The sequence below is a fragment of the Lissotriton vulgaris genome, chromosome 7, assembly GCF_964263255.1.
Source record: "Lissotriton vulgaris chromosome 7, aLisVul1.2, whole genome shotgun sequence".
In the NCBI taxonomy this organism is placed as follows: Eukaryota; Metazoa; Chordata; class Amphibia; order Caudata; family Salamandridae; genus Lissotriton; species Lissotriton vulgaris.
Genome location: NC_141695.1, coordinates 900,524,811 through 900,537,763, shown reverse-complemented (window position 1 = coordinate 900,537,763; position 12,953 = coordinate 900,524,811). Strand labels below are relative to the sequence as shown.

Below are 12,953 nucleotides of genomic sequence, written 5' to 3'. Positions count from 1 at the left end.
CAATCTTCACTTCGTGCGTGGATTGAGTTTGCCAAGGCTTGTTGGGTCCAATCCGGATACCGACGCCTCAGTCAACTAGATCCTTCTTGGGACAGCTCGAATCCAGCTCCTGGTCGTCATCGATGCCTCCTGGCTGGAGAGACAAGCTTCAGCTCCTCACCTGAGATCGCAACATTGCCTGGTTCCTTCCTGGTCACTGGCTGGTGATCCAGACTCTGTCCCCTCTGCTTTCAGGTTCTGCAGATCTTCGATCCACCCTTGGAACCACCCGGACACTCTTCCTCTGGTCGACTGCAGCACTTCTTTGCAGATCTCCATTGAAAGCATCGACGAAACCCGACACCAAAAGGCACCTATGCACCCGGCTTCCCTGGGTGAGGCAACACGAGTACTCCGGTTCTTCCGTGGGTCTTGACTCTCGAAGTGTCTTAGTCTAAAGGGGTTTTGTCATAGTCCATTCGGAAGTGCCCTTAAACAGCAACTTTGTAACTCTTATGTTCTCCATTATAAGACAAAGGTAACTCGCGACTGTGTTTAGAAACGGCACGCGTCTCCTGTGGGCCTCCTACTTCCTATCCTTTGGTTGTTCAGTGTAGCCCCAGCGATTCCCTAGGCCTACTCACTGTTTCTGTCGTGGTTCTTATACCACTTACTTAGTATATGGTTTGTGAGGCCCCTAGGGCAAAACTGTATTTGCAACTTATCGTATACTAATTGAGTAACTGGTGATGTACTTATACCTCTAACCTCATAAAGAGTGCAGAGGGGCTCTGTTAGAAATAAATACATATATATTTGATATATACCTTGTGTGGTGTCCTTTCATTTGTTATTCAAGGGATTATAATTGATAAAACAGCTTGCTTCACATGCTCTCTGAAGTCTGAGCCTATGACTGCCGGTCTATGCTACCACTAGGATATAAGGTTGTCTAGAAGGCTGACTTTACAGTTTAAGAAAGTTTTTATTTTGTTTTAAGAAAACACAATACAAAGTAATAAAATAGTACATGGGACCTGAATGAGATAAAACATGAGGTATAAAAAAAAGGCTATACAATAATGTTTCAAAAGGAGATGAGGAGAAGAGGGAAAAAGAAAAGAGTGGAAAAGAAGAGAGAGAGAAAACGAACAAGAAGGAAGAAAAGAAGAGGACAGTACAGTTGAACCGTTATTTCATAAGGTTGACTTTACAACCACCATCAATAAGGATTGTTTCGACTGGTGCAAGGTGCCCACTAGAATAGGGGACATCATATGCCAGGCTAACTTCTCACAACAGGACCCAGCAACCACTCGGGCCCCAGACAGCAGGTCTCCAGAGATCAACTATCAGGGTCACAAGGGGTGTAGCGCAGCAGGGCAAGAAATGGGCACCTGTAGTCCACAGATGGTGGCGGTATACCAGTAGGCCTCAGATCACGTTGTCAGTCCGGGACCAATCACCAGAGCTCTGCAGCGCTCCCCCACCGCACCAAGGGCAGCTGTCCAGTTGCAGTCTACTTCCACCCCAAGGTGCACATCTGGGCTCCCAATGCAGACCGCAGACGAGGGACCACCAATCCTCACCGTCACTGCAGATACCGGGGGCCAGCTGGCAGACCACTGTGACAGGGCCCAGGCAGGACCTTTCAGGACTTGGGAGATGTTAGGGGGGGGGAGGGGAGGAGGGGGTGTCCCAGATAGTGAGGAGCCATTTACCCTGCCGATGCCAAGCAGTTACTAGTACCGCCGCCTGCCACCTCAATCGCGGCACACACGTCTTGCAAGATCTAGCTTCCACTCACCAAGAGTAAGTTGAGGCCTCACAACCAAATTCAGTAGGCCGATAGCACTGCTCCCTCCTCAAAGCCGCATGATCCTCTGAACTGGATTCCTCCTCTTCATTCCACCAGGGAGGGAGGGATGGGGGAGCAGGATAATGTCCTGGTGACCACGCACAGGTCCCAGCTTGAACCGGGAGAGAAAGGGGTAGGGCTGAGAGAGACAAAAAAACGGAGGAAGCGCAGGACCTTCCGTTAAGCAGCAACGGGGACGCGTGGCCCTCACCCGCGGTGCCCTCCAAGGCATCACCATCGCTCTCCAATACGAATACACAGGGCGCCGCGGAAATCAGCTTCACTACTCCGTGAGGCCTCCCACTGCGAATTGATGAAGGGGGAAGCCTCCACCCCAGCAGTCTCCGGCTCTCCGGGCAGCTCCTCGCCTCAGGATCCACACCACAGGCAGTTGCATGCCACCCAGCCGTCGCCGAGCTACGAGTCTCATTCGCCCACTAGGTTGGGGCTGGTGTTAGGTCAAAGCTAGTCCCCGCAGTCACTCTGGTGCCAAGGGCACACCCATCAGGTACAGTGGGAGCATTCCAGGCAAGTTTGCCAGCAGCAGCTCTGCGTCTAGGCTGCGGCCCCTACAGCTGCTTTGCAGCGCAGCTGGTCTCCTCAGCGCTGAGGCAGTCCAATTGCCCCGTACTGGAGCAAAAAAGGGCTTATTGTGAGCCCCAGAGCCCCGCGAAGAGTCCTGGTGCCTCGTAGTTTGAGAGGGATGTCGCTGTCAGGCAGGATGGCAACATCACTCATGGGTGAAGGAAGCACCACTAAGGCCCGACCGCCATTTTGGCCGCACCACCAGTTGCAGAATTCTTTTAAACCATTCAATTTATAGCGTCACTTTGCCTAACCGATCAGAATGTAGGTTTCCTTGTTCCACACCCAACAGTCCTGCCAAGAAACCACAACCCCTAAGAACAATAGTTACTTACCTGTAATCTGTGGTTCTCCAGTATTGTGTCTTTCATAGATTCACATGCCTGAATCATTCCCCGTCGTCAGAGTGGGAGTCCCACGGTACATAAAAAAGCAATAATATGCCATAAATATATAGTAAATACCAATAAAAACAAACCAGGAAGTAAAGTAGCCAAAGCTACAGTAGAAAAAACTTCCACACCTATGACTATCTTAGTCATTTTGTATAGTCCAAACTACAGCCAATCAGGTGCCAGTACCCACCAGAAGGTTCTCCCCAGAGGCTCAGGCTCTCAGATTTTCACGCAAGGAGTGAAGGTAAACCAATAGCCTAAAAACCTCTGAGGGTAGGTGGGTGGGTTGCATGTGAATCTATGAAAGACACCAATACTGGAGAACCACAGATTACAGGTAAGTAACTATTGACCTTCTCCAGTATTAGAGGTGTCTTTCATAGATGCACATGCCTTAATCAGAGTAGCTAGCAGTACATATCTGTGCTAGGCAGACGCCCATGGTAGTCAAGCTTGTCAGCATATAAGTCATATAACAGTGCAAACTGAAAATACACATATCATTTTAAGCATAGCAGAGAGCAATCATGCAAGCATGTGTAACAAACAGAAACATAGGAAGCGTCTGACAGCAGTAAAAGGAGGTGGGAAACAGAGGCTCACCTTAGTTGAAAAGATTTCGTAGAACTTCTCGACCCACAGAAGTATCAGCCTCGCTGGTTGCCTCTAGACAATAATGTCTGGTAAATGTATGGCGACTGGCCCAAGTAGCCGCCCTGCAGATCTGCTGAAGAGGAACTCTAGCAAATAAGGCTGTAGATGATGACATTGCTCTTGTAGAATGGGCTTTGGGAGCTGCTTGCAACGGTCGTCCTGCTTGTGCATGGCAAAAGGCAATGGCAGTAGATATCCATCTCGCAAAAGTATGTTTAGAAACTGCCTGCCCCCTACGAATTGCACCGTAGGTGATAAATAGTTGGTCAGAAGTGCGCAAAGCGGATGTCCTCTGCAGATAGAATTTAAGACACCTTTTAACGTCCAGCGTATGCAACGCTCTTTCTGCCGGTGTTTGCGGGTTAGGAAAAAATGACTTTAGAATTATAGGTTCGTTGAGGTGAAAATCCGAAGGTACTTTAGGGATATACTTTGGATTAGTGCGGAGCATTACAGAGTCACTTGTAAACTGCAGGAAAGGATGGTGAACAGTGAAAGCCTGGATATCACTGACTCCCCTGGAGGATGTTAAGCCAGCAGCAGTGATACCTTCCACGAGAGATATTTCAGGTCGGCCTTGTGGATGGGTTTGAATGGGTGACGCATGAGTTGTGCCAGGACTACATTAAGATGCCACGCAGGAGGTGGACGGCGTACTGGAGGGAACATTCTAAAGAGGCCTTTAAAGAATTGTTGTATAATCCTCGCAGAGTAAAGGGAATTGGTCCCATCCTGTCGATACCTTGAGATCGCAGCCAGAAAAATCTTCACGTTTGCGCACGACAGGCCTGATCTTGCTAATTGCAGGAAGAAAGGCAGAATCTCTTCCGGCTTTGCTGTAAAAGGGTGAACCCCGGTTGAGCGACACCAGATGCAAAAACGCTTCCATTTAAGACTGTATGTCTTTATGGTAGCGGTGCCCTTGCCTTGGCCAGAACTTCGTTGCAATCTTCCAGGATGTTTAAGTGGGCGAACTCACGGTATTCAGGCGCCAGGCCGCTAATCTCAGTGATGTTGGATCCGGATGGTAAACCTGTCCGTTCTGAATGCTGAGTAAGTTCGGGATTGGATTCAACTGAAACGGTTCGCACTCCGACAAAAGAAGGAGCTCTGTAAACCAATACTTGCGCGGCCATCTGGGAGCAATTAGAATCAATCGGCACCGTTCCTTCTTCATTTTCCGCAGGACCTTGGGGACTAGTGGAATTGGTGGAAAAGCGTACGCATATGTCAGAGACCAATTTATCGAAAACGCATTCCCCTGAGAGCCCTTGTGGGGATGCCAGCTTGCGAAGAATTGGCATTTGCTGTTGGTCTTTGTCGCAAATAGATCTAGGTCTGGTCGACCCCACAGGTGAAAGATGCGTTCCACTGTCTGCTGATGCAGTTCCCACTCGTGAGTGGAGACCGTCGTCCTGCTGAGTGCGTCTGCCAGGACATTCTCTGTTCCCGGAACATGCACTGCTTGAAGATTTATATTGTGCTTTAAAGCCCATGTTCATAGGTCTTGGGCTTCTTGGGACAGGAGAAGTGATCGTGTTCCTCCCTGCTTGTTGACGTAGTGCATGCTTGTTGTGTTGTCTGTTCTTACCAACACATTGGCATCCTGAATGATTGCACAAAACGCCTTAAGTGCAAGAAAAATGGCTCTCAGTTCCAGACGGTTGATGTGCCACCGCCTTTGTTAAGCAGTCCACTTGCCGTTGATTGTGAGACCCTGAAGATGCGCTCCCCAGTCCTCGAGAGACGCATCCGTAGTGATGGTGAGTGTTGGACCTGACATCATTGGCTTGAGTCTCTCCTCCATTTTTTCTGTTTGCCTCCACTGTTTTACGATGTTTTGCTGGTATATGCTTTGGGCGCTGTGCCACTGCTGATCAGTGCCACAGCGCAAGTGCTCCCTATGTTAAATTGATGTATCTATTGTATCCATGTTTGGCCTATTTGGTTTACTGTCAGTCCCTAGTCTAGTGCACCAGGAGTGCCGGGGCTTGTAAATACAAATGCTGCTCGTGGGCTTGCAGCACGTGTTGTGCCACCCACAGGAGCGGCCTCGTAAAAGAATGTCTACGGGTCGGTCATTGCGAGACCCACGTGCAGCCTAGTGCTGTCACGCAGGCTGCGCACGTATACCTACTTGCCAGCCCCTCGAACCTTCCCTTGACTTCATGCTAGTCACCCCTATGGTAGGCCCGCGGGCAGGGTGCGTTGTAAGTATAAGGTAGGACACGCCTGACCAAGTTGGCATGTCCTAATAGTGAATTACAGCCATCTTCGTTCTTCACTATTGCGAGGTAGCCTGCTCTCCATTAGTTAGAATGGGCCGCCGGGATTATTAATGCTATGATCCTAGCTGGCTCGGGGAGCATGGTGCAATGTCGAGTTTGGTATCCCTAAACTCGGGGTTTGATTACGCATCCGTTGGTGTGGATGGTTTTTGGACTCTGGGTTCGAAAATAGCACTTTTAGAAAGTGTCTATTTTCTTGTCTAACCATATCTGGTTTCTGCTGGTCTTGCATGTGTGTGACTGGAGCTGGGTGGCTCCACAGGTCTGGATGAGTCAGTGTGGGATGAGTGGGACATTTGCGTTGAGAGTAGGGGAAGAGTAGTTGTTGATAGCCTACCCTGCCTGATACAATGCTGGCTCCACCTCCTGCCAAGCGGCTGATGGCTCTGTGCCTGCCATGGACGATCCTAGCCCCACCTCCTGCCAGGAGGCCGATAGCTCTGCTCCTGCCAGTGTCAATGCTGGCTCCACCTCCTGCTGGGCGTCTGAGGACCCAGCCCTGCTCAGTGAATACGCCAGGTGCTTCTGCCCGGCTCCACCCCCAACAGACCCAGGATGTTGGGAAAGTCCCCGGCATGGACAAAGGGATCAAAGCCGAAAAGGGGTATAAGAGAAGGACCCCTGAACTAAGAAATCAGATCACTTCTGACAAGGAACCCTGTAACCAAGGACAAGAGGGCCTGCTGATCTGAGGACTTGCCTACCCCTTCTGCCAGTGTGCTGTTTGCTGGGGGGAATCCTGCAGTGCTTCTTTATTTTTGCCAAGGAACCAGGAGAGAGGAACTGTGTGTGTACTCTCACGCTTGATAAGAAAATCTCCAAGGACTGGAAGAGTGCCAGTCTCCTGCTGAAGTCACAGGGCTAAAGGACTTCATCTGCTTAAAGTGCTATTTGCTGGAACCTGTGAATCCAGCACCTCAGAGAGCCGGCAACCTCGACGCCGACGGACGTCGCCGAATCCAGCTCGACGTAGTGGGTAACGGCCCCAGTGTCCCGCTCCTCGACGACCGGCCGCCGGGCCCGACCGACGCCAGCAGCATCGCCAGTGAGTGGGAGTACGGCTCCAGCTCCAAGGGACCTCGTGTCTGCACCGCTGCTGATCGCATCGCCCTCGTGCCCTCTCGACGCTGTGAGCGCTGCTCACTCTGTGCAACCGCATCATCGACAACGACGCCTGCTGAGGCCTGATCGACACCGAAGACGCGACGCCGGATTGCTCGACGCCGCTGATCATCGTGTGCTTCATTTTCCAAGGGTACTGTGTTGTTGGGAGTCCGTGTGACTCCGGGCTCGACGTAGCGCTCCTCGCGGTCGACGCCGAACCTTTGGATTAACTTTGCCTCGACGTCGTGTAGCTCCCGTGTGGGTTACCCTGTTGCTAAGAACTGTATTGCCAAGAAGAAGATTTGCTTGATACTAAAGACTTTTGTACTAAAGAAGAAACTACCTTTGAACTATCCTTTTTCCCTTCCCAGAGTATTTATTAAGATTGTGTAAATTTTTGTCGTTATTTGGTCTTGTGCTAAGCCTTATATAAAAATACTTATTTTTATAGTACTACTGTGTCGTGTCCATTTGTAGTGCCTTCACTTTATTACTGTATGTGGTCATAAATGCTTAACACACAGCCTCTGAGATAAGCCTGTCTGCTCTGCCAAGCTACCAACGGGGTGAGCAGGGGTTATCGAAGGGTGTGATCCCCTTGCCCTGACTAGAAAAGGTGTGTCCCTATTTGTCAGAAGTGCATACCTCTGCCAACTAGAGACAGCCGGTTCTAACAGTGAGGCTTGGTGCATCTTGAAGGAATGCGCACCCCTGCTGGAGATGTCGCTTTTGTGTCCACCAGAAGAGAGAATTCCGCATGAGTGGTGTGATCCTGATGAGATCTTCGGAAGTGCAGGAGACCTGTAGCCACTGCAGGCTCAGTTCTTCCTGAGGTGGTCTCATCCTGAGGCGGCAGTTTGGTATTAATGGGATGCAAGATTATATCATCCCCAGAAAAGACTTGTACAGTCGAACCGAAACTGACCTTCTTGATAGCAGATTCTGCGCCATGTGTTTTATCTTCATTTGCCTCTCCTCCAAGACAAAAGCTTGGAGCTTTTGGGTGTCCAATGTTGCTCCTAAGAAAGCCCGTCTTTAAGAAGGTTTTAATTGGGATTTGCCGAGGTTGACGGACAGGCGCAGAGACTGAAACAGGTGTAGACACTATTGTAGATGATACTGTGCAACCTCGCGAGAACTGGCCTTTGTAAGGCAGTCGTCTAAGTATGGGAAAATTTGGATCCGCTCCAGCCGGAGGTGCGCCGCCACTGGAGCCAAGACTTTCGTAAATACTCTTGGCGCTGACCGTAGTCCGAAAGAAAGGACTTTGAATTGGTAATCCCTGCCAGCCACCCTGAAGCGCAGGAATTTTCTGTGGCGAGGTAGAATGGGGATATGGAAATATGCATCTTGGAGATCTGAGTTGACCATGTAATCTCCCGCTGCCAAAAGATGTAATATTTCCTGAAGCGATAACATCCTGAAAGTTAACTTCTTTAAATACTTGTTTAGAGCGCGAAGATCTAGGATCGGGCGCCACTCTCCGTTTTTCTCCTTTATTAGGAAAAATCTGGAGTAAAACCCCATTCCCCTCATCTTCTGAGGTACGCTTTCGATCGCTCCTTTTTATATTATTAATCTGATTTGGGCAAACTGCTCCTTCAGGTGAGCTGGAGGTGGTCCTTTCGGTGGGACATTTGGAGGAAATTTCTGGAATTCTAGTGCATGGCCCCAGGCCACAATCTCCAGGACCCATTTGTCTGATGTTATCAACAGCCAATTTGAGTAAAATTTTGATATTCGCCCTCCAATTTTTCCTCGAGAGTGGGGCAGTGGTGGTGGCAGGTGAAATGTCTCATTGACGCTTATCCTTTCTGCGGTAATTTGTCTTTCCCTTGTTCTGGGAATATGTAGACTTTCTCTGGCCGTAAGATTGGTAGCGCTGGGTGTGATAGCGCTGATTGCCTAGTCTGTAGGAGGATTGTTGGTTATATCCACCTCTGTTGGAGGACGTTCTCCGTCCTCTCGCTCCTCGAAAGGGCGGCTTGCGGAATCGAAGGGAGCCCATGGATTTTTCTGTTTCCGTATCCTTCTTTATCGTCTGTAAGGCTTCCTCCACTTGTGGGCAAAACAGATATTCGCCATCATATGGCATGTCCAATACCTTATTCTGGACCTCTTGTCTGAAGAAAGTGGAACGTAGCCACCCCTGCCTACGCAGAACCGCAGCGCCCGCTAGTTGCCGAAAGCCCGTTGAGGCTACATCAACTGCTGAATCAATAATCTCTTCTGAGATTCTTTGGCCTTCTTGTAGGATCTTCAGCGCCTCAGCCTTGGAAGGCTCAGGAAGGAGGTCAATGAACGGTGCGATGTCCGACCACATCTGTCGGTCATATCTTCCTAAGATGGCCAATGAATTAGCCGCTCGAACAGTCGTAGCCTCCATGGTGGAGACGCGCTTCCCAATAGAAACTAGGCGTTTGCCATCTCTGTCCGGCGGGGCTGTAACAGGAAAGGAAGGGTTTCTAGCCCTCTTTTGGGCTGCTTGGACAATTACAGAATCAAGCTTCAGCTGTCCAATGAGGCACACAGGAGAATTGTTCGGTGCCCTGTATTTCTTTTCCATTTGTGGCAGGACTGGAGGAATGGATGCCGGGGTTGCCATGACCTTTATTTCCTCCTGCCAAATAAAGTCAATGATGGGTATAGACTTGATCTGTTTCCTGGGCTGATCTTTAAAGTCATATAGAAAACAGTCTTGTTCCATGTGTTCCATATCAATATGAAAGCGTTTAGTTGCACGCTCCATCAAAAGGTGGAAGCTACCCACGTCTACCGGTGGTGAAATTTAGACAGTCTGAGGTGAAGGAGAAGGAGTTTGCACCTGGTATTCATCCCACTCCGACTCATCCTGTACTTCTCCTTCTCTTTGTCCCTCTTCATCTGAAGACTGTGGATCCACAGGCCGATTAAGCGGTGGAGGTGAAGCAGGATTTGCTGGTTGAAAGACTGGCACAGGCGCTTCAGTAGCCGGAGTAACAGGCCTGTAGATTCAGACGGCGGAAACCTTCTATAATAATCATCCAACATATACTGTAGGTTGGTAAGTAAAGCAATTGGCACCTGCTAGACAGTGACACTGTCTACCGGGGATGCAATTTTTACAGGTGGTTGTAGATCCTCCTGTTCCTCTTCTTGAAATTTTATATTCAACTCAGAAGGACTAGTGGCTGCTCCGAATGTACTTTGAACCACGTCATCCTCAGTGTCAGAGTCTAAAAGCTGGTCAGGAACCTGCGACGACGTTCTCGGAGGTGAAATATGTAGGGGTGAGAGCTGGAAAGCTGTTTCACGCCTTTGAACTAAAGACTGCTTTGGTGTAAAGAACACCGTAGACTGTGACCAGACCTGCAACGCAGTGCAAGATGACAATTGCGGCGTCAACGGTGTGTCCACCGCTGCCAAAGAAGCAGACGTCAATGGTTCAGTCGTCGACGGCATAGACTTCGTCGACGAAATAGGCTGAGTCGACGGCACAGGCTTCGTCGACGGAATGGGCTCCGTCGACGGAATGGGCTCCGTCGACGGAATGGGCTCCGTCGACGGATCGAGCTTCGTCGACGGTATAGACTTAGTCGACGGAACAGGCTTCGAGGGGATAGACTTCGTCGACGGAACAGGCTTTGACAGGATGGCAGTCGGCGGAACGGGCTTCGTCGATGGAAGGATCGTCGTCGACGGTACAATCTTCGTTGATGCCTTCGTCGACGGTGGTAACTTCCTCGACGGAGTGGAGCTCGCCGACGAGCCCGCCGACGGTATCTTCTTCATCGACGGTAGAGCCTTCAGAGGAGTCGACGACGAGGCGTCGACGACGGCCGTCGTCGACGAGAGAGGTCTAACAGATACATAGACCATAGTTGGTGAAGTAGCAGTCGTCGACATGATCATCTGGGGTTTGGGAGATGAGAAAGTCACGGTCGTCATAGATGTAGCGTCGACGGAGGTCTTCGTCGACGATAAGACAGAAGATGGCGTCGTCGACGAGAAGGAAGTTGCCTGAGGTGAAACTTTGTCAACTGTCTGAGGCAATCTTTTGGTGGACCGTTTTTGCGGTGCAGAAGAACCCTCCATGTCCTTGCCTGTGGGGGCAGTCTTAGAAGTGGAAGGCTTGTCAGATCCCTTAGAAGGTTGATGTTTTTTAGCAACCTTAGATCCAGGCGATGGCAATACCTCAGACGCAAGCCTCTTTCTAGACGCTGAAGTGGAACCAGAGGCAATACTGCCAACCTCAGACACAGGATTATCAGAATCCTTAAGCTTTTGTAGCCACAAAAGCAACCGACCCTCTCGGTCTCTGAGAGACTTCTGAGGAAAAGTTCTGCAGATCTTACAGTCCTTGACTGGGTGATCTGGATACAGGCAATAAATACATTTTTTGTGGGGGTCCTCTTTAAAAAGCCGTAGCTTACCACAAGATTCACAGGCTCTAAACAGAGATTTCTTTGAAGACATCCTTTAAGAATAGATCCAAAAGGAAGTTAGAGAAGAAAACTGAGCAGAGCTCAGGAAGACTCCCTTCACACGACGTGCGGTAGAAAATCTGAGGGCCTGAGCCTCTAGGGAGAACCTTCTGGTGTGTGCTGGCGCCTGATTGGCTGTAGTTTGGACTATACAAAATGAATAGGATAGTCATAGGTGTGGAAGTTTTTTCTACTGTAGCTTTGGCTACTTTACTTCCTGGTTTGTTTTTATTGGTATTTACTATATAGAGAAGTGCGGCTCAGTGGTTAGAGCGGCAGACCCTGATGCAGAGGTCTAGCCCGGGACCAGGGTTCAAGTCCCCGCCTCAGCGGGTCTTGGGCTCAAAATTCCACGGACCGGATAATTCTCGCCTCGGTGCCTATTCCAATCATGGAGTCCCACTCTGCAACTCTGGGCAATAGCTTGCTTAATCTCCACAACGGCCGCCACATCGCTAAGGATGCCTGGCCTCCACCTTGGGGGTGCCCAGGAGTGGCGCCTCACAGGGAAAGCCAGGATGGGTTCCACAGCGGTATTCGTACAAGCGCCTTGAGACCCTTGCGGGTGAGTAGTGCGCTATACAAGTATCAATTTACAATTCACATTTATATATTTATGGCATATTATTGCTTTTTTATGTACTGTGGGACTCCCACTCCGACGACAGGGAATGATTCAGGCATGTGAATCTATGAAAGACACCCCTAATCCTGGAGAATCACTAATTCACGCACTGTATTTGAAGCCAGCTTTTAGGTGGTTTATCGATTGCAAACAGTTTTTATGCAACTGGTAGATGCGATTACTCAAGTACAGTGATTGCAGAGGACAGAATAGAGAGAAAAATCATACACTCACCTCCAATGATCCCTCAATGGTGCCCACTGCTTGACTGACTGCCCGACTGCTGCCCTGGCCATGGCACTGTTGGTCACCTCTGCTACAATTCGACTGGCTGTCTGTCCTGAAAGAAAGGATGCGACGACTTAACCCATATTCTCATGGCTGGGCTTCTCATCATAATCTACGCAGGAACACAGCGATAACCTCTCAAACACGTCAGGTAACATTTCAAATTACCACTGTTGATCGCAAGGGCTGAGCACCAACAACGCTTTGTGAACAAAAAAAATGATTAATCCATAAATCATGCTGGGGAAAAAAAACAGTTACCGCTTATCATAAGCAGGAAGGCATCTCCGCAATATCAGATTTCCAACATGCTCAAATTGACAAGTTTCACATTTTGCCCTTGCTTCATTGTACTACTGTCTTTGTCTGCACACCTCACCTGTTAAACTTGAAGGGAAAATGCACCACCTGTCACAAAAGTATATGAAAATTCAATAAACAGTTGTGCTCGTTTTACCAGCTGTATTAAAATGAACCAAAATTTGATTTATGGAAATTGCTCAGCAAGCTACAGATCTTTTAACTTTATTTTCTGGATGCCTAATGAACCATTTCAAACAACGGTTCACAATTACTATGAAACACCATCTTTGTCTGAATCTGCATCTGTGCCCCATTAACGAAACACGTGTGTTCATTATCCAGAATAAACTACTGTCCCTAAAGCAAACAGGCCTACAACCTGTGTAGTACAGCCAATATGGAACAAGAGGT

General features: G+C 49.2%; 1 protein-coding gene across 2 annotated transcripts in view; it reads right to left on the bottom strand.

The window, feature by feature from the left end:
• MRNIP (MRN complex interacting protein) overlaps positions 1–12,953 on the bottom strand; it is a 229,717-nt gene that overhangs the window by 63,880 nt on the left and 152,884 nt on the right. For both annotated transcript variants that reach the window (XM_086931337.1, XM_086931338.1), the window contains one exon: positions 12,186–12,291. In XM_086931337.1, coding sequence (XP_086787463.1) covers positions 12,186–12,291 — 106 coding nt within the window. The remainder of the gene's footprint in view (positions 1–12,185; positions 12,292–12,953) is intronic.